General features: G+C 55.9%; 1 protein-coding gene across 1 annotated transcript; it reads right to left on the reverse strand.

The window, feature by feature from the left end:
- Window positions 1-1,680: 1,680 nt before the first annotated feature.
- ADAR (adenosine deaminase RNA specific) lies at window positions 1,681-15,412 on the reverse strand. Its single transcript, XM_069878708.1, has 14 exons — window positions 13,870-15,412; window positions 12,193-12,379; window positions 11,954-12,111; window positions 11,434-11,575; window positions 11,045-11,262; window positions 10,269-10,425; window positions 8,246-8,417; window positions 7,080-7,173; window positions 5,513-5,641; window positions 5,292-5,425; window positions 4,635-4,817; window positions 3,181-3,293; window positions 2,732-2,859; window positions 1,681-2,423 (listed from the first exon to the last, which is right to left on the reverse strand). Exons 1-14 carry the CDS (start codon window positions 15,294-15,296, stop codon window positions 2,180-2,182), a joined length of 3,486 nt encoding a protein of 1,161 aa, XP_069734809.1. The 5' UTR covers window positions 15,297-15,412; the 3' UTR covers window positions 1,681-2,179.
- Window positions 15,413-21,143: the final 5,731 nt, after the last annotated feature.

The following is a 21,143-nucleotide window of genomic DNA, read 5'->3' on the forward strand; positions in this document are numbered from 1 at the left end:
CAGGGGTGGGACTGGATGGGCTTTGAGGTCCCTTCCAACCCAAACCATCTCATAGTTCCATGATTCTCACTTGACATCAACCAGAACCCCCAGATCCCATCCCTGGAGGGGTTCAAGGCCAGGTTGGATGGGGCTTGGAGCCCCTGATGCAGCGGGAGCTGGATGGAACTGGGTGGGCTTTGAGGCCCCTTCCCACTCAAACTATTCCAGGAGTCCACAATCACCATCAGAGGCTGAGGCAGAAAGAGGCTTTGGGAGAGGAAAATCCCAGTCGCCGAGGGAGCGCGGTGGAGCTGCTCTGCTCCTGCTCCTCGAGGCGAGCACACGGACGAGGCAGAAGGACGCTATTTTTAGGTCCTACCTGGAGGCAGCGAGCACCAGGGCTGCTCCGTGCTTGCTCCAGCCACGTCCCCTGCTCAACTCCACGCTCCGTGCACCGAAGCTGAGAGCCAGGAGAAAGAAAATAGAAACCCAACCCAACTCCAAGCAGGAGCAGCCCAGCTCCTAGCGTGGCCGTGGCCAGTTCAGCAACGCTTCCCACGCTCCCTCGCTGGGAAAAAGCAGAATGGAGCGTTTGCTATAAATACCACTAATCTGCAGCGCTGGAGCGGCCGGTGGCACCCGGCGCCAGGGGAAGTCGCACGCTAGGAATGAATTTAAATCCCAGCCCTTCACCCAGCCAGAGAAACCCCGGGCTGCTCCGACTGCACCTCCTGGATCTCCTCCTCCCAAGGCTGAACCCCAAAACTTCAATGTTGAGAGCTTTGACCCTGCAGCCTCCACACATCAGGGGCTCATCCCAGCGTGTCCCACCTCGGAGCAGCTCTGGGGTGCAGGACAGGGGTTCCTGGAGAGCAGGAGGGTGCGGGGAACATCGAGAGAAGCCCAGTGCCAGCTCCCCAGTGATGTCCCAGGGCTGAAGAGGGGACACCACCCTACAGCCACAGCCCCACCAGCAGCACAGGGTGGGCTCCTGCCCTCCCAGGGCTCAGTTCTGCCCCCCGAGCACCTCCTGAGGGCATGAGATTCAACAAGGCCAAGTGCCGGGTCCTGCCTTTGGGCCACAACAACCCCATGAGCGCTCCAGGCTTGGGGAAAGAGCAGCTGGAAAGCTACCCACATCCAGAGAATGGAATGGAAGCGTCTCGAGCCAAGGGGTTGTAGGAGCTGCTGAGGTCTCTGGGGCTGCTTAGTCTGGAGAAGAGGAGGCTGAGGGGAGACCTCATCGCTCTCTGCAGCTCCTGGAAAGGAGGTTGGAGCCAGGTGGGCACTGGGCTCTGCTCCAAGGAACAAGGGATGGGATCAGAGCAAACAGCCTCAAGTTGTGCCAGGAGAGGCTGAGATAAGATATTGAGAACGATTACTGAGAGTGGTGAAGCCCCGGCAGAGGCTGCTCCGTTAGTGGAGTCCCCATCCCTGGAGGGGTTCAAAAAATGTGGAGATGTGGCACTTCAGGACATGGTTGAGTCGTCACAGTGTGGTTGGGCTGAGAGCTGAACGGGATGAGATTTCCAGGGCTTTTCCAACCTCAATCATTCTATGATTCTAGGAGGCTCAACTCACAACTGCTGGTTCCACACCACTCATCCATCACCCAGCAAGCAGGAGCCCGTCTATATCCCCTTCCAATCCACCCCAGGGCCCCTTTCCCCCCCCCAGCGTCACCAACCCAGCCAATAATACAGAAATCCATCTTTATTACGAACGCGGAATGTTTCGTTGGTCCTGCTGGCGTCCTGCAGGGATCAGTCCCATATTCCAGTCCCATGCAAGAGAGACACCACAAACCAGCCAGGCAGCTTTGATTTTCTTCCTCAAAAAGAGAAAATTTGCCTCAAAACCCCCCAGAGGGATCGGAATTGCAAAGTCCAAATGTTTGGAACTCGCAGTTTGAGAATCCCTCTGATTTCTTGTGCCTTCTTATAAAAAAAGAGGAGACAAAACCATAAAAGCAAATGCGGCTGAGCCTGCCCTAGCTTAAAAAAAGACAATTTCCATGCATGTTTTAAAAAGAGGAAGGGCTGGGTCTCTGAGGAACAAGAGCAGACAGAAGGCAGCCAGGCCTACAGGGAAAACTCCCGTACGCTCCTGATTCCAGGTCAAAAAGGTGACGGCGAGAGGAGGACGCTGGTGCCCACACACAGGCGCCTCTGCACTCACCCCACAGCCACCAGTCACCTCATTGTGCAAGAGGGAAGGAGAAATTCTCCTCCTCTTGGGGTTTGCGGATCCAGCTGCCGTAACCCAGTGCTTCCAGGGTGCCAAAGAAGCGCTGCTTGGCTTCTTGATACTCCGTGGCAGCCTCCTTCGCCTCCGAGTACACGGCGAGGTGCTGCAGGTCTTTGCGGTCGTTCTTGGCACGCAACTGCTGGAAGAGGGCGAACATGTTCCTCTTCGACACACGAGACACCTCCAGCTTTGGTCTGAGGAGGAAGACAAAGGCCGCAGTGAAGGACACAACGCTTGGAAGAGCAAAGAAAAGCAGGGGACACAGGGAAAACCCACTGTGGGAGGGCTGTGAGACCCCTCGGCTCAGCGGGGCTCTGATTTAGGGTCCAGGCTGGGCAATATTTGGTTTTACTTCATCAACACGCACTCGCATCAGTTGGAAACTCCTCTCTCCAGCCCTCCCCACACATAAGGTGCTGGAACAGCACGGTTAGAGTCACTTCAGAGCTGCCCCCCTCCTCTTTCCAACTGGAAAAGCAGCGTCAGGAAAGGCTCTTCTTACCCATCCACTTTCCCTTTTGTGCCATCCAAGACTTCCACTTCACTCTCGTCAGCAAGACACCAGTTAACCGAAGACTCCTTCGTCTTGCCCGTCTGCCTGGCAGAGTCGTACACGCTGACCCGTCCGACCTGCGCGAGAGGCGAGAGGGTTTAACGCGGGTCCTGCCACGCAAGCAGGAGCTTTGCGGCTCAACCACCCCCTGCGGGCTGGGGTCCGGCTCCCCCTGACACCCAAGGGCAGCAAAGACCAAGCTGAAGGCTACAGAGGTGACCTTGGCCTCCTTTTCCCATACTAAGTCACCTCCAGTAACCCCAGGTGACATGTTGGGGGAGGTTTCTGGTCATTAACCTCCCCATCCAGGGGATTATCCCCACGGAGCGAGGCCCGAACCCAAGGGCAGAGGTGGAAGGGGGCATGGGAAGATGAAGAGGCGCCAAGGCTGCAGTTACCTCGGGATGGTTGACGTGATATGGAGCCTGGAGCTTTCCCTGCAGCGCGTTCCCATCTCTCGCCACGCGGCAGCAGATCGCGCGTGTTAAATGACCCTGGCTGTACAAGTAACCTGCGAAGAGAGAGGTGAAGGCGTTGGGAAGGAGGAACGGCGCGGTGAAGGACAGGCCCAGCCTAGAGATCCACAGTGCTTCCCACAGCTCCAGGAAAGCTCGTGGCCCTGTGGATCAGCCACAGCGACTCCACTCTGGACCATGGAACCCTGGAACGGGTTGGGCTGGAAGGAAACTCAAAGCCCAGCCAGTTCCACCAGGGACACCTCCCACTGCATCAGGGGCTCCAAGCCCCATCCAACCTGGTCTTGAACCCCTCCAGGGATGGGGCAGCCACCCCTGCTCTGGGCAACCCAGGCCTCACCACCCTCACAAGAAAACATTTCTTCCCAAGATCTCACCTAAATCTAGATCAGCAATTCTCACCAGAGACATCAGGCCCTTTCTGTCTTATCCTCCAGAAAACCTTCCAAAAATCAAAATCGTGGGAGCAAACACCACTCCACCCCCAACATAAAAATCTCTCCCTTTCTGGTTCCAAACAGCACAGCTCTGCCAAGAATGAGGGCTCAGTCCGTTACTCCCGTAGCCTCCACAAGGAAGCATTTCATAGAATCATAGAATCACCAACTTGGAAAAGACCCATCAGTTCATCGAGTCCAACCATTCCCATCAATCACTAACCCATGTCCCTCAGCACCTCGTCCACCCGGCCCTTAAACCCCTCCAGGGAAGGGGACTCAACCCCCTCCCTGGGCAGCCTCGGACACTGCCCAATCACCCTTTCCAGGAAATATTTTTTCCTGATGTCCAGCCTGACCCTCCCCTGGTGGAGCTTGAGGCCATTCCTTCTCGTCCTGTCCCCCGTCCCTTGGGAGAAGAGCCCAGCTCCCTCCTCTCCACAACCTCCTCTCAGGGAGTTGCAGAGAGCAATGAGGTGTCCCCTCAGCCTCCTCTTCTCCAGGCTAAACCCCCCCAGCTCTCTCAGCCGCTCCTCTTCTTCTCCAGCCCCCTCCCCAGCTTCGTTGCTCTTCTCTGGACTCGCTCCAGAGCCTCAACATCCTTCTAGTGGGGAGGGGCCCACAACTGACCCCAGGATTCGAGGAGCGGTCTCCCCAGGGCCGAGGCCAGAGGGAGAAGAACCTCCCTGGCCCTGCTGGCCACGCCGGGTCTGATCCAAGCCAAGATGCCCTTGGCCTTCTTGGCCCCCTGGGCCCCTGCTGGCTCCTGTTCAACCAACCCCCCCAGGTCCTTCTCCTCCAGGCACTTTCCAGCCAGACTTCTCCTAGGCTGGAGCTGCTCAGGGTTGTTGTGCCCCACGTTCCATCCCTCAGTGAGGGCCGTTACTTGTCACTGGTCCCGGGTCCCCCCCAGCCCAGCCAGGACGTCGGCTCTCGTACCTAGTGTCACAGAGCTGAGATAAACCGGTTCCATGAAGTGTGACAACAATGCCCCCTGCAAGCCAAGCACATTCCAGCGTAGGATTTTGTCGCTGCAGGACATGGTTCGCAACCGCTCCCCATGCTGGATCCCATCCCACGTGGGCACAATGTCACTCGACTCCACAGGAATGGTGCCTTCTCCTGCACGAAAAGAGAGGAAAGCTTTTCTATCACAAGTCAGGTATTGAAGAAATCAAAACCTCATCAGCAACCATGCAAGAAACTGTCTTCTAAGCATCGTCTCCCCTGGAGTCAGCCTGGCACCAGGTTCTGGGAATATTTTGGTATCTCGGGATGAAGGGAACTCATTACAAGACATTTTTCATGTGGCTGAAGAACAACAAAATAGCACTGGAAAGGGAGGGCAGAGAGACGTGAGCTTTGAAGCCAACTTCAGCTGCGCTCTTGCTAGGGTGGCATCCAACAGAGAAGGGGGAAGGAGAAGGGCCTCTCCCGAACGCCCCCAGCCCTTCCACCCAACTCCTTGGGGTTCCCGAATGCTTCAAACAACACAACAGCACCACACAGGGTGAGGTATAGAAAGTCTGGAGCTTCAGAAAGGCTCAGAAGAGAGGACTGGAGCCACCTTTCCAAGCCAGGAGCGAGCGCACTCACCATTCTCCACCTTGGTGCGCAGTTTGCCTTGTTTGGGGTTCTCGAAGAGTGGCTGGTGCTGGGTCGGCCCCACCACGCTCGCCTGGTCGCTGCAGGACTTATCAAAGAGCGCCCCGTCTCCACACGGTGCTGTGCTAGAAAACAAACGCCCCCCAAGGTCAGTACGGCCCCGCAGGAAGCAGCCAGAGCTGCAACGGTGCCACCGCTCAGCCCCCACAAACCTGATGTAGAGGTGGAAGGTAACGTTGCTCTTTATTTTGAGCCTCCTCCCTCCCGCTGGCTCGAAAATGCTCTCTTCTGTGGAGGAAGGATTAGACGGGTCGTACTTCATCAGTTCACTGTAGAGAAACCTGAAAACATTGCGTCAAAAGGCTGCTTTGCTCCTCAGAATCAACCCAACCACTGCTTGGGGCAGGCAGGGCCTCACGCTTGGCCGCGCTGAGTCACCTGCTCCTGGTTCTTGGAGAGCCAAGACCGGGAGCCAAGGCTGAGAATACCAGGAAGGCAATGAATGGTGTTTAACGCTCAGAAAAGGCGCAGAATACAGCAGATTTCCTAGCACGCAACAGAAAATGAGGATTCTGCCAGGTGAGCAGAGGGAAGCAGTGGCGGCAGAGAGAAAGGAGCTTGGCTGGCTGCTGTTCACATGCCTCCGAGCCCAGGGTGAAGACGACTTCAAGGTTGTTCACCCAGCACCTTTAGTCAGCACCAAGTTTGCAGTAAGAGTAAGCAGCCCCTGGGGCAGCCAAACACAAATAGTATCGTCAGCACAACTCCACGATCTGTTTACAATGACTGCGTCTTTTAGCGCCGCTTCTGTCTAGGCACAAGTGAAAACCTTGAGGTCTCCAACACTGCAGGAAAAGTGCAGCTTCCCAGAACCTGTGCAGGGAATTATTCTGCAAGGAGAGACGATGCTCAGGGCTCTTGTATCTGACAGGCTCTAATCCAGCCTCAGTGCACTCGAGGTTAAAAAAAACCAAAGTGCCACACTGAAAGTTTATAAAGTGAACACGTTGAACACGAGCCAGCAGTGCATCCTGGTAGCCAAGGTGGCAACCAAATCCTGGGGCCATCCAGCATGGCATTGCCAGCCTGGTGAGGGAGGGGATTGTCTGGTGCAGCCCCACCTCGAGTGCTGGGAGCAGTTTTGGGTGTCACAGGATAAAAAGGATTTAAAGCTCCTGGAGAGCGTCCAGAGGAGGGCACAGAGTTGAAGGGTTTAGAGAAGAAGCTGTGTGAGGAGCGGCTGAAGTCCCTGGGTCTCTTCAGCCTGAAGGAGACCAAGGGGAGACCTCATCGTGGTCTGCAGCTTCCTCGCAAGGGGAGAAGGAGGAGCAGGTGCTGAGCTTTTCTCTCTGACTCGAGGGAATGGCAGAGGAGGGTTAGGAAAAGGTTCTTCCCCCAGAGCTTTTTCCTGAAGCCTTTTCCATCCAGGAAGGCCAGGAAGGGAACTGTGATTCCCCAGCACCTCCACTCAGAGCTGTGCTCAGCCAAAGCAGCGCGTTGCGTGCCAGCCGAGCAGCCTCTGCAGGGCGCTTTATTTTAAGGACATCAGATGTGGCCCTTGGGCTCTTGGCAAATTTCCAGACTGATACTAATTTGGGCACTATTCAGGCACGGCTCTTTCTTATCAGAAAGAAACTTCCCTCTATTTAACACCACAGGGGTAAACTGCAGCGTTAGAGGATCAGAGCCTCTCTCAGCACAGCAAGGAACTCTCACAGCCACATCCCTCCAAAACGGCTCAGTGCCTCTCCTTCTCCTTCATGTTTCCCCTTGCCTCACCTCACAAAGCCTCTCCGAGAAATGATTTCTGCGTGACAGTCATTCACCGTCTCCCCCTTCAAGCTCAACTCTTCTCCTTTCACGCAACGATTACCTGAAACAAATAAATAAAAAGGCAAGTGTCAAAGCCAACACACGGCTCCACAGAGAGAGAGAGAGAGGGTTTCATCTTAAAGGGGCTCCAGGAAAGCTGGGGAGGGGCTCTGGATCAGGGAGGGCAGGGAGAGGACAAGGGGGGGATGGTTTTCAGCTACAAGAGGGGAGATTGAGATGAGATCTTAGGGAGAAATGTTCTCCTGCAAGGGCAGGGAGGCCCTGGCCCAGGTTGCCCTGAGCAGGGGTGGCTGCTCCATCCCTGGAGGGGTTCAAGGCCAGGTTGGATGGAGCTTGGAGCCCCTGATCCAGTGGGAGGTGTCCCTGCCCATGGCAGAGGTGGGACTGGATGGGCTTTGAGGTCCCTTCCAACCCAAACCATCTCATAGTTCCATGATTCTTGCTTGACATCAATTAGATCCCCCAGATCCCATCCCTGGAGGGGTTCAAGGCCAGGTTGGATGGGGCTTGGAGCCCCTGATGCAGTGGGAGGTGTCCCTGCCCATGGGACTGGATGGGTTTTGAGGTCCTTTACAACCCAACCCGTTCCAGGATTCTATGATTGTTTCACTTCAAATTTTACTTCTTTGGGCTCGTGAGCAGCACAGCATCCCGACTATGAAATCATTATCCTGATCAAGCAGTTCAGGAAATAAAGGGACAAGGAGCACACGCTGCTTCAGGGACAGCAGAGGCTTCAGCTGCACAGGCCGAGGGGCAGGGACCCTTCCCAAGTGCTTCCCAGCCCGCTGCTCCGGGTGGGAACGTGGCAGCTCAGGCCCACACGGCTGAGAGAAGCTGAGGGATCTTGTGCTGGACGAGGTGAGGAATCCACGCTCCGATGCACAGACCAGCGCGGAGCAACGCAAGCAAAGATTAAGAGCAATACAGCTGCAGGCACATTTGCTTTGTTCTCTGTCTATAACCAGATCACTCATGACACCACATGAGCCTTGGGAACGTTTCTTGCCCTCTCCGAAGAAGCTTACGGCACAGCCATTCCCTAGTTGTCACTGACAGGGAATCCAGAGGCAAAAGAGAGCTCAGCTTATGCCGAAAGAAGCTGTCCATACCCGTTCCGATGCTGACCACCACTCCCAGGCCCTTGTTTCCTTTCCGCATGATGATGGCAGCCAGGATTTTCCTTCCAAGCAGGCTGTGCTGGATGCGAGCGGTGAGAGTGTTGAAGCGCTGGTGGCTCAGCATGGCCATCTGGTCGTGGAGCGTGCTGCCGCTGATGGGGAGCTGCAACCGGGACACAACGCCGGGATCACCAAGAGATCACGGAACAAAACGGAGCAAGGAGCAGCTGAGCCTAAGCACGGCAAGGGGGGCAGGAGGCAGGAGCAGAGAAAACACGAGCCACAAGCAATGCACCCTCAGCAAGTTTGTGGATAACACTAAGCTGGGTGGAAGCTGGATCTGCTGGAGGGTCGAGAGGCTCCAAAGGGATCTGAACAGGCTGGATCCATGGGCTGAGACCAACGGCAGGAGGGTTAACGAGGCCAAATGGCGGGTCCTGCCCTTGGGGCACAACAACCCTGAGCAGCTCCAGCCTAGGAGAAGGCTGGCTGGAAAGTGCCTGGAGGAGAAGGACCTGGGGGGGTTGGTTGAACAGGAGCCAGCAGGGGCCCAGGGGGCCAAGAAGGCCACCAGCACCCTTGTTTGTGTCAGCCATGGGGTGGCCAGCCAGGAGCAGGGAGAGGATTGTGCCCCTGGACTTGAATCCTCAAATCCTGGGTTCAGTTTAGGGCCTCCCACTCCAAGAAAGACCTTGAGGGGCTGGAGCGTGTCTGGAGAAGGGAACAGAGCTGGGAAGGGGCTGCAGCCCAGGGGTTGTGGGAGCGGCTGAGGGCCCTGTGGCTGCTTGGTCTGGAGGAGGCTGAGGGGAGACCTCATCGCTCTCTGCAGCTCCCAGAAAGGAGGTTGGAGGCAGGTGGGTGCTAGGCTCTGCTCCCAAGTGACAGGCAAGAGGATGAGAGGAACTGGCTTCAAGCTGTGCCAGGGCAGGTTTAGATTGAATATTGGGAACAATTTCATTACTGACAGAGCAGTGAAGCCCTGGCAGAGGCTGCCCAGGGCAGTGGTGGAGTCTCCATCTCTGGAGAGGTTCAAAAACCATACGGCCATGGTGCTGCAGGACATGGTCTGGTCAGCACGGTGGGGCTGATGGTTGGACTGCATGAGGTCTTTTCTAACCTTAATGATTCCGTGATTCTAAGTTTTTTGGTATTTCTGGGAAAACTCTGCCTGACGCTGTGAGTTCTGCTCCGAGCACGTCATCAGGAGCTGTCAGCAAGCTGTCCTCCTGGCAGCAAGGGCAGCATCTCTCAAGACTGCCAGGGAAAACCCCCACCACAAAGGAACAAACCCTATCCTGCCCATTCCCAGAGACTCAGCCAGGGAAATCTGTTAAGGGCTTCGGAAAAATTCCTCCTCTGGCTGCCTGTGAGGAAACTGCAGAGTCACTCCGGTCACAGCCGGGTCCTTGCCTCCTCCGGCACTGCTGACTGACAAATCCTCCCTGATGGCTTTGCTATTTTCGAGCCCCAGCTGCTGTGCTCATCTGCACAGCCTGGAACGCGGCTTTGAGGAGATCACAAAAACTCTGAGCGCGATTTAAAGCAGCGCAGGTTTGAGACAGCCAGCCTGACAGAGCCAGAGCTCCGCTCTGATCTGACACTGGGGTGTTTGAGCTGACACGCGGGTTTTAATGCAGCCTGAAGGAATCTGGAAGGAGGAAAAGAAAACGCTCAGAATTAAAACTGAGCGTGTTCCTGCCTCACCACAGGAGGAATTTGAGGAAATTTGATGATAATTTAGCCCTAAAGCAGAGGCCAGCAGGAGGGAAGAGCGTCTCTGTGCCCTGAGGAAACATTTAACCCACTTCAGGAGAACACCACCTTATCGACACCTTCAGAGAACAAAGACCTCGCAGTCGATTTTCATAGAATCATAGAATAACCAGGTTGGAAGAGACCCACCGGATCATCGAGTCCAACCATTCCATTTTGAAAGTATTTCTCTGCCAGACCTAAAGGCCCAGGACAGGCAGGGCTTCAAAACCCGCCCCAGTTTCAGAGGAAGAGGATTTACCTCGGTGATGTTTGTCCCTTCCATGCGCTCCATTTTCTCTGTTTCCCCGATGAGGACTCTGAGCGCTGCGTCGGCTGCCTCCTGCTTGCCCTGCTTTTTGCTGTGGGCAGTTACGGCCGGGAACCAGCGGCCTCCGACCTTCGCCTGGTAGACAAACCTGGAACGACAGCAGCGAACCTCGAGACACCAAGAAACCCACAGATTTCATTTGGGCTTTTAAAATCTCTCAGTGAACAGAGGAGCACAGGGAGTTTATCATCACTCAGAAATAAGGTTTGGCAGAGGCAGCAGCTCGGCCTGTTGTCATCTCCAGCTGCATCAGAACGGAGGCCAGGCTGAGAGAGTTGGGGTTGCTCAGCCTGGAGAAAGGAAGGCCGTGGGGAAACCTTAGAGCAGCTTCCAGGGCTGAAAGGGGCTCCAGGAAAGCTGGGGAGGGGCTCTGGATCAGGGAGTGCAGGGATAGGATGAGGGGGAGTGGTTTTGAGCTGCAGGAGGGGAGATTGAGATGAGATCTTAGGGAGAAATGTTCTGCTGAGGGTTTGGGAGGCCCTGGCCCTGGCTGCCCATCCCTGGAGGGGTTCCAGGCCAGGTTGGATGGGGCTTGGAGCCCCTGATGCAGCGGGAGGTGTCCCTGTCCATGGCAGAAGGTGAAACTGGATGGGTTTTGAGGTCCCTTCCAACCCGAACCATGATTCTATGATTCTAATTTTGTGTTCTCTGCCCTTTATCCAAAACAACAGAGCAAAATTCCCTCCAGGACGGACACAGCTCCTTACTTGGGGTCATGGGGAGGTCCTGACTGATCGATGAGTTTGAACTCCGCGGCAAACCCATTGGAGCGGGCGTATTCCAGCAGGCCGCTGACAGGGTTGACGTTAAGGTATTTGATGAGGTCCCCAACAGCTTTTCCTTTTGCTGCCTTGCATTCATCCGGAGCAGGGACCCACAGCGCAGAGCTCTGCGGGGACTGGTCACTGTGGGGCTTCGTGACAGGCTAGAGCGGAGTCAGACAGGAGAGAGCGGTTAAACACCACGCAGCTGACATTACCGCAGGCCAAGAGCGTTCAGCAAACCTCTGCTACTGCCAGGGTGTGACCTTGTGCAGTGAAATCCAGGGGGATACGAAATTCAAAACACTTGGGTCTTATAAAGCAGCTCCTTTTACCTGTTCAGGCAAGACGTGGGGCACAGACTCTCCAGAAAGAATCTTCACAGCAACTTCTGCTGCCATTTGCTTCGCTCCCTTCTTGCTGTTTCCTACCACAGCAGGGAAAATTTGGTCACCCATTTTCACACAGTAGCTGAACCTGACAGGACATTACAGCATACGAAAAGCGTTAAGCACAGGCGTCTCCATCTGTTTATTATCACCTTCTCCCCATTCAAGTTAAATCCCCGTGGGTGAGCAATTGAAATCTACCGCGATGGCCTCAAATGCTCCCCGGAGAGCACTGCCAGGTCGAGGACAGGACTGGGATCTGCTCCTGGACAAACAGCTCCTTTCACTGGGAAAGGGCATTGGGTTTGGTCTCCTCCTGGAGGCAGATGTCTCGGAGGAGCCATGCCCAGCCTCCTCAGATAAGAGGAGCACTCTACCAGGTCAGTGCTGAGTCCAGGAACGCGAGCAGCGTGCTGAGGAGGAAGGGTATGAAGGGAAGGGTTTCTATCCTTTGAAGCTGCCATACCTGGGATCGTGAGGTGGGCCTTCCTGAGAGAGCAGCTGGAATTCAATCGCATTCCCTGATTTCTGTCCGTATTCCATCAACACGCTGATAGGGTGCTTGCCGGGAAGCAGGCTGAGAGGAGCTGGCCCCGACGATGGCTCCGGTTCTGGAGGCAAAGGCTACAGCGAGAACGTAGAGGAAGCCAGTTTCAGACTCAACGCTGTCCAACCGACCTCTCAAGTAAAGGAGATGAGACTCACCAATTCCGCTTCGGAGTTGGCGGAGGGCAACGGCTCTTCACATTTAATTCCACCGTGTCTTCCATTCTCCACTTCGCTCATCAGGACCTTCATGGCATTCGCAGCTGCCTCCTGCTTAGCGAGTTTTTTGCTCCCCGCTTCCGCTGGTGGGAATCGGCGCCCATTAATCACTGCCTGGAACTTAAACCTTGGAAAGAGAAAAGTAAAGAGGTAAATCGAGAGGCAAAGGTGTTGTCTTCTTCAGAGCGAGCAGGTCTTGGAATTCAAGCGAGGAGGAGCAGCTCGCTCCTGGCTGGGAGAAGGAACCTGAGCAGCCCTGTGCAGAAGACAAAACCACCAAAAACTCTGCGTTTCAGCCTTGTTTCATGGCATTTTTAGAGCTGTCCAGGACAGGGGAGCAGCTCCAGGCTTTGTTCCAAAGGAACAGGATGAATTGCCGTGTTCCACAAGCATCAGAGATGCACCACGGCTGCACGCAAAGAGCACTTTGGTGATGTCTCCTGCGCAGCGATGAAGGAAGCTTAAAAGCAGCCTGCGCTGTTCCATCTGCACCTGGTCATGCGGGGTCACTCCTCCCTCCGGCACGTTCCCTGCCTATCCAGTGCTCCCACACCGTCTTGGTGAGGTGCTGCCTCACAGAAACCTCCTGCCTTTGCAGTTTCTGCCTCTCTCCTCCCTGTGAACTCGAAACGCGGATTCTTTCCTCATAGAGAAAACCTGCTTCCGACGAGAAGGGGTCAAACCAGATCCCGAGAGGGGTTACAGGGCTGGAAAACCAAAGCCTGCGACTCCTTCTTTAGAAATTAGGCCAATTTTCCTGTCTAGCGGCTCTATTGACATATTCCAGCGCGGCACATATGGTGCTTTTCACTGTCACACTGGTGCTCAGGAACAGCCACGGGAAAGCGGGGCTCCGCTCACCAACCCCACAGCTCCTGCTGTCACGCTACGGGCTCTGCGTACCCTGAAAACACCCGGAGCAGGGTCACCTTGTCTCATCCAGACCTGCACCCACAACCACCTTGGCTCTGGCCTCCCTTTATGCCACTTCCAGGGCGAGAGCATTTTGAGAGGTAGCTCAGAACCATATGTTTCCCCCTACACAATCAAAACAAAAGCCTAGTGATTAAATCGGATGGGATTGAGCTGAAGAGATGGATCCCATGAGGTGCAGGGTTGCTAGAACCAGGCTATGTAGGGTTAAGTTTCAGCCTTGTTTTTAATTTTAAGCTGCTGCAAGGAATTAACGAGGCTAATCCTTCTGAAATGAAGTAAATGTTAAAGAGCAGGCCCTTCAGGACAAAGCTGAGAGGGTGAAGTTTGTTGAGGGGGCCTACAGGGAAGCTGGAGAAGGGGATCTTGATCAGGGAGTTCAGGGACAGGATGAGGGGAACAGTTTTGAGCTGAAAGAGGGGAGATTGCGATGAGATATCGGGAAGAAATGTTTTGCCGTGAGGGTGGGGAGTGCCTGGTTGCCCAGAGCAGTGGTGGCTGCTCCATCCCTGGAGGGGTTCAAGGCCAGGTTGGATGGGGCTTGGAGCCCCTGAGGCAGTGGGAGGTGTCCCTGCCCATGACAGAGGCGGGACTGGATGGGCTTTGAGGTCCCTTCCAACCCAAACCACTCTGTGATGACTTTAAGTGGAAAGGCAGCTCAGGAAAGGCAGGCGATTCCCTTACCGTGGCTCGTGAGAGGGTCCGCTCATCTCCAGCATGGCAAACTCGCAGTGCTGGCACATGTACTGGGAATACTCAGTAAGGCCGCTCACGGGGTTCTTCTCCTGACAAGCCATCAGCTTCTCAACGGGCGTACAAGGGAAAGCAGGTTCAAACTGGGCAGCATAACTTGGGGAACACCGGGAGTTCATGATGGATTCCGACTCATGGGGCTGCTTGGTGATGGTGTTCAGGTTATCCGGGATGTCATCCGTGGCCCACTCGTTGTTTTCGGAGTTATCGTAATTACTCAAACTGGAGAATTCAGGCTTAACGTCCTCAGGTGGGGCTGCCTCTGCGTCACTACCATCACTCTGCTCTGTTTGCCCCAAAGGCCGCTGCCCGTTTTCCATGCTTTCTTCTTCTGACGTTGTCACCGCTGGAGAAGCTCCAGTCACCTCCTGGGGACATGGAGGAACGGTGGAAGGTGGAAAATCTGGTGCAGGTGTGGGATCTGCTTGTGGCGCCGCGCTGGCTCTCAGCCGCATCTGCATCCGCTCGCGTTTCCGGTCGGTCAGGGACCATCGCGGGGGGTTTGTGTTCTGCTTGTGGACATCTCCCAGCTTTTCTAGCGCGCTCAGGAAGGCGTTAACATCCTTGGCCCTCGAGAACCCAATGTTTTTGGCCAGGTTGAGCGCCGTCGTTTCATCCACGCTGAACAAGTAGTTGCAGATTTTGTCCTTGGTCTCGGCCATGATGGGATCGGCGTCTCCCGAGCCAAATGCGCTCCTCTCTCCTCCTCTGCTTTCGTCTCCTGGACCTCTGCGACCACCGCTGTGCTCAGCAGGGCTTCTTTCCCTCCCTGCGCTTGGGCCAGCAATGCTCCACAGTGGCGGCGTCTCCCCACCTTTGTGCAACTTGCCTTCTCGGAAGAGTTTATACAAAGCACGGTTGACCTCTTTCTTTTTAGTTTTAAGTTTACGTGCAAGATCATGAACTGTGCAAGCCTTCCCCTGCCCAAGCTGCTCAAAGATCCGCAGAATTTCTTGTTCACAGTCCTGTCCAGCAAGAGAAAGTCTCTGGAAATTTAGCCTGATGGTGTCGGAATCTCTCTCTGACTCCTCCTGATGACGGTGCTGAGGAGGACGATAACACAGAGAAGTTTCCACCCGCGGACGCTTGCCGGAGAACCTATGCCCTCCCGCCCAGCAGCTGGGCTGCCATCTCTGTGGTGCGGCCGGTTGTCCTCTGACACGCAATCTGTCGTGCGACCCCTGTCCCTGAAGCAAACACACTTCACGGTCCTGCTCTGTTAAGAACTGCTGGCGTAAAAAAGTTTCCGGATTAGTTTCTCGCTGGGTAGGAGGGCAGACATAAAAACCTCGGTTGGCGCTGGCGTAGTTACGTCTTGAGCGGGTAAGATACGAGCCTCGAGCGGTGCCTCTGTTCATAGCGCAGCGCTGGGACACGCCTGCGAGCCGGGCCACGTGCGCGCCAGCATCAGGGGAGCTGCTACTCGCTCTGCGCTCCACCGGCCTGCCGGGAGGGAAAAACCAGAATTCAGAACCTATCATAGAACCACCAGGTTGGAAGAGACCCATCGGATCACCGAGTCCAACCATTCCCATCAATCACTAACCCATGGCCCTCAGCACCTCGTCCACCCGGCCTTTAAACCCCTCCAGGGAAGGGGACTCAACCCCCTCCCTGGGCAGCCTCGGACACTGCCCAATCACCCTTTCCAGGAAATATTTTTTCCTAATGTCCAGCCCTGGTGGAGCTTGAGGCCATTCCCTCTCGTCCTGTCCCCTGGCCCTTGGGAGAAGAGCCCAGCTCCCTCCTCTCCACAACCTCCTCTCAGGGAGTTGCAGAGAGCAATGAGGTCTCCCCTCAGCCTCCTCTTCTCCAGGCTAAACCCCCCCAGCTCTCTCAGCCGCTCCTCTTCTTCTCCAGCCCCCTCCCCAGCTTCGTTGCTCTTCTCTGGACTCGCTCCAGAGCCTCAACATCCTTCTTGTGGGGAGGGGCCCACAACTGACCCCAGGAGTCGAGGAGCGGTCTCCCCAGGGCCGAGGCCAGAGGGAGAAGAACCTCCCTGGCCCTGCTGGCCACGCCGGGTCTGATCCAAGCCAAGATGCCCTTGGCCTTCTTGGCCCCCTGGGCCCCTGCTGGCTCCTGTTCAACCAACGCTCCCAGGTCCTTCTCCTCCAGGCAGTTTCCAGCCAGACTTCTCCTAGGCTGGAGCTGCTCAGGGTTGTTGTGCCCCAAGGGCAGGACCCGCCATTTGGCCTCGTTAACCCTCCTGCCGTTGGTCTCAGCCCATGGATCCAGCCTGTTCAGATCCCTTTGGAGACCCTCAAAACCCTCCAGCAGATCCAGCTTCCACCCAGCTCAGTGTCATCTGCAAACTTGCTCAGGGTGCACTCGATGCCTTCATCCAGGTCATCGATAAAGACACAAGGATGGGCAGGGGATGCAGTTTAAACAGCTTCTCTGTCACTGGGGCTCTTCAAGATTCATCACCTCCTGATGCTGCCTCTTTCTACTGAGGTTAAATTATTCATGGAAACACAAAGAGCAAACTCGGCACCTGCCCAGAAACTGCAGGGAAGTTCACCAGCTCCAGTAAGAGCAATGCTCCGTTCCCATGGGGTGGAATTTTAAGCTTGCTGTGTGGGGTGGTTTGTCTTCGTGATGCCTTCTGCCCAAGGCTCACCCCCATGCTTTTGAAACACTAGGGAGCTTCACTCTCCTGCCCCGAGGGAATCTCAGACCTCAGTAAAACAGGGGCAGAGGTAGGTAAAGCCACACGTGGAGAGGTGAATCCTCCCTTAAGTAGCAACTTTGCAGTTCTGAAAGGGGCTCCAGGAAAGCTGGGGAGGGGCTCTGGATCAGGGAGGGCAGGGAGAGGATGAGGGGAACAGTTTTCAGCTACAAGAGGGGAGATTGAGATGAGATCTTAGGAAGAAATGTTTTCCTGTGAGGGTGGGGAGATCCAGGTTGCCCAGAGCAGGGGTGGCTGCCCCATCCCTGGAGGGGTTCAAGGCCAGGTTGGATGGGGCTTGGAGCCCCTGATGCAGTGGGAGGTGTCCCTGCCCATGGCAGGGGTGGGACTGGATGGGCTTTGAGGTCCCTTCCAACCCAAACCATTTCATGATTTTGTGATTCTAAACCACACAGGGGGAGGTGAAGCTGCTCGCGTGGTCACACTGGACAAAGCTGTAGCCTTGCTACAGACTCAGGGCCATAAAAAACGTCTGAAGCCCCAAACGTCCTTTGCTTCCTGAGTGTTTCGTGACCCAGAGAGGTAAAACATCACGGCACTGATGGGGAAGGATGGTGATAACACGCAGAGAAATTGGATACGCGTGCAGCTCGTGTGAGGAGTGAGTTGGGACTGAAGCCCAAACTTCACTGCTGTCACAAACACACGTGATCCCCCTTGGGTACGGGAGCAAAATTTAAGCTTCTAACTTATGTTAGAACAATAAATAATGCAGCATAGGATGCATTCCAGTCCTCTGGCAACAGCTGGCAGTGACACCAAGTGGATAAAGCCATGCACCTTAAACCAGCTTCCCCTCGGTGACCTCTTTAAGGCACCAATCTCCATAATGATCGTTTTTCCGATGCACATCTTATCCTCACATGGCTCCGTATCGTCACCAAACACACCTTTACTCCAACTTCAATGACCCTTCTGTTAATCAAGTTCATCAACAGCCTCCAGATGCCTCTACCATGACTTATTTTATCAGCCTTAACAAACAGAGCACCCCATGCCCCAGCATCAACCTCACTCCAACCTCCTTTCTGGAGCTGCAGAGAGCAACGAGGTCTCCCCCCCAGCCTCCTCTTCTCCAGACCAAACAGCCTCAGGGCTCTGAGATGCTCCCACAACCCCTGTTCTCCAGCCCCTTCCCAGCTCTGTTCCCTTCTCCAGATGCGCTCCAGCCCCTCAAGGTCTTTCTTGGAGTGAGGGGCCCAGAACTGACCGCAGGATTTGAGGTGTGGCCTCACCAGCACCAAGTATAGAGAGATGATCCCTTCCCTGCTCCCAGTGGCCACCCCAGGGCTGCTCCAAACCAGGATGCTGGTGGCCTTCTTGGCCACCTGGGCCACTGCAGGCTCAAATCGTGCCAGGCAGGAGGAGTGATTTTTAACAAAAGCTCTTACCTCAGTCTCATCCATAGGCCCAAATCCCTTATTTTGTAAGAAAACAAATAGAACAAAGAATCCCCACCCTGCAGAGCAGCTCGGGGAGGGAAGGAGGTGGCTGAGGGCAACCGGTCACTCCAGTAAGATGGCTGCGAGCTCCCTTTCAGTTTCGGTTCCCTGGTTTCAGTTCTTGCTCCCGCCCCGGAGTGGGAAAGAACACGGGATTTTTGAGCTTCCTGAAGTGCTCTGCGAGCACTCAAAGCCTCACGCTTCCTTTCCAGCAGTGGCCACAGGCAGATTGGGAAAGCAAAGCAAGCGCGAAGCTCCTTCTCCCGGTACCTGTGGTGATTCCCAGCCCCGAACTGCCACCGGGACGGGATCCCGAGGCGCACGGGGCGGGCGGCAGCTCTCCCGGTTTGCACAGGGGCTGTCGGAACGGTTGTTGTGTTAAAATGTGCCTGAACGGAAAGCCCAGGAGGTATCCGGATGGCACCGAAGAGACCGAGGGGCTCGGGAACAGGGAGGGACGGTGGGAGGGGGTGCGGGAAGGGATGCGGGACAGCGGGTGGGAAGGCGAGAGGGGATGTTGAACAGTGGGAAGGGGCTATGGCAGAAAGGGGGGACGTGAGAAGGGATGCGGAATGGTGGGAAGGGGTACAAGAAGCAGCGATGCGGGAAAGCAGAGGGGGAAGGGGGCTGGGGGTGGGGGGGGGATGCAGACAGGGCTGCGGAGCACGGTATGGGACGTGCGATAGCGGGTGGGGGGTGCGGGACGGCGAGGCCGGGAGCGCCGAGCCCGCTCCCAGCCGCTCGGGCTCCGTGTGAGAGCAGCACCGAGACCAACCCGGGGCTGCAGCGCGGGGCAGGCCGCTCCCCGGCCCCGGTGGTGACCTCCCCCCCGGCCCCAGTGGAGGCCGAGGACCTGCGGCCCCATCCCACGCGGGCCACGAGGCCTCGGCGGGCACCCCCGAGGCCCTTAAGCCCTGCTGGAGGCCCAGTGGCCCCGGCTGGGCGGTGAGGCGAGGCCTGAGGCCGAACCGGGACTCCTCCCGCCCCGCCGCACCCCCGCAACCCCCCTTACCCCTCTGATGCCGCCGACGGGCAGCGGCCGGCGCGGCTTGATGACGTCAGCGCACGCCCCTCCCCCGCCCCCTCCGCGCAGCCGCAGAGCGCGGGGGTGGGCGCGGCGGCCATCTTGCTTGAGGGCAAAGCGGGGAGGCCTGCAGGGCAAGGCGCGGCTGCCATCTTTAGTCAGGGCAGCACGTGGCGTCTGCTGGCTGCTAGGCCCCCCTCACCCCGGCTGGGGCTCCCCCATTGCTCCAGGCCCTCCCCCTGCTCCCTCCTTCCCCCCTGAGGCTCTCCTGTCATCCAGGAGCCCCCCATGCCCTCCTCCACCATCTCCCTTGGCACCCCCATGCTCCCTACTCCCCTTCCTCCCTGAGCCTGACAAATGGAAAATTTTAAGTTAGTGTGTCTCATAGAATCAGAGAATCACCAGGTTGGAAAAGACCCCCAAGATCATCAAGTCCAACCATTCCCATCAATCACTAACCCATGTCCCTCAGCACCTCGGCCACCCGGCCCTTAAACCCCTCCAGGGAAGGGGACTCAACCCCCTCCCTGGGCAGCCTGTTCCCAATCACCCTTTCCGTGAAATATTTCTTCTAATGTCCATCCTGAGGCTCCCCTGGTGGAGCTTGAGGCCATTCCCTCTCATCCTGTCCCCTGTCCCTTGGGAGAAGAGCCCAGCTCCCTCCTCTCCACAACCTCCTTTCAGGGAGTTGCAGAGAGCAATGAGGTCTCCCCTCAGCCTCCTCTTCTCCAGGCTAAACCCCCCCAGCTCTCTCAGCCGCTCCTCTTCTTCTCCAGCCCCCTCCCCAGCTTCGTTGCTCTTCTCTGCACTCGCTCCAGATATGTGTCTGGAAGGATGTTTATCTAAAGGTGGGCCAGCTGTGAAAGGAACAGGCATCCCAGGCATCCTGCAAGATAAGATAAGGAAGCCTGAAATCCACGCCAGCGGAAAAAAGGCTGTTTTTCCCAAAATTTGGGCTGCACCCCCCCCTTACTTCTAGTCTTCATCTTTGGGCCTCAAGACGGGGTCCTCAGACCACCCAACGGATAGTCTGTGCCTATAAACAGGGTGTGGAGATATGTTAATGACTCTTCAGAAGACCTTTTTTGGAGGTGGGGTGATGAAAAATGCATAGAGCTGTACCATAAAAGATGCAGTTTCTTGCTTGTTTTTGGAGGATTGATTCCTTGGTTTGGGATGGGTGTTTTTGGAGGATTGATTCCCCCCACGCATCCAGCGCTGCTAATAAAGAATACCTGCTTAATAATGACTATCTAGTTGTTATTGAGTTATTATATCGGAATCCTTGCCCAGCCGCACCTAGTTTCCCACTCTGGTGAGGATTGCTAGAACGCAAATGGGTTTGGAAACTCTGTCCTTTGAATCAAGCCCCCCATGTTCCCTTCCTCCATCCCCCATGGCTCCCCCCTACTCCTCACTCCCCCCCCCCCGAGGCTCGTCTTACCCTCTCTGTTCACAGAATCACAGAATCACCAGGTTGGAAAAGACCCATCGGATCATTGAGTCCAACCGTTCCTCTCCCCTGCGTCCCCCCTTCCATCTCTGGTGGGGCTCTGCTATCTCCTTTATCCCTTGTGGCCACCCCCCATGCTCCCCTCTTCCCCAGTGGGGTTCCCCAGTTCCCATGGGACTCGATGAGCTGGTGGGTCTCTTCCAACCTGGTTATTCTATGATTCTATGGTTCTGTGATTTTAATCCATGTTTTTGAACGCCAGAGCTTGAGTCACGCGCCCCCCATAGAATCATAGAATAACCAGGTTGGAAGAGACCCACCGGATCATTGAGTCCAACCATTCCTATCAAATTCAAATTTTTATCAAATTGCTATTCAAAGTCCTTTCCAAGATCGACACGTTGCTCTCTTGGGTCCCAAACCAGGCACAGCCTCCGGTCCCAGCAGATCCTCGCTTTCCCATCCAACCCCTTCCTAATCGTGTGAGTTAGAAAACTACCGGCAGAGAGCAGATTGTTCCTGTCTGCTGCTTCACCGCGTGCGTGTAAATAGTTGTGTGTCATTTACCATCTGGCAGGGGAGCCCAGCACCGAGGCG

This window comes from Phaenicophaeus curvirostris, chromosome 29 (assembly GCF_032191515.1).
Source record: "Phaenicophaeus curvirostris isolate KB17595 chromosome 29, BPBGC_Pcur_1.0, whole genome shotgun sequence".
In the NCBI taxonomy this organism is placed as follows: domain Eukaryota; kingdom Metazoa; phylum Chordata; class Aves; order Cuculiformes; family Cuculidae; genus Phaenicophaeus; species Phaenicophaeus curvirostris.

Excerpts from the sequence above, each read along its gene's own strand:
- ADAR (XM_069878708.1), bottom strand. The coding sequence starts at position 15,296 with ATGAACAGAGGCACCGCTCGAGGCTCGTATCTTACCCGCTCAAGACGT. Across the intron at positions 12,380-13,869 it reads GGACCCTCTCACGAGCCACG|GTTTAAGTTCCAGGCAGTGA; the intron begins GTAAGGGAATCG and ends TCTCTTTCCAAG. Across the intron at positions 3,294-4,634 it reads TCTCAGCTCTGTGACACTAG|GTTACTTGTACAGCCAGGGT; the intron begins GTACGAGAGCCG and ends CTCTCTTCGCAG.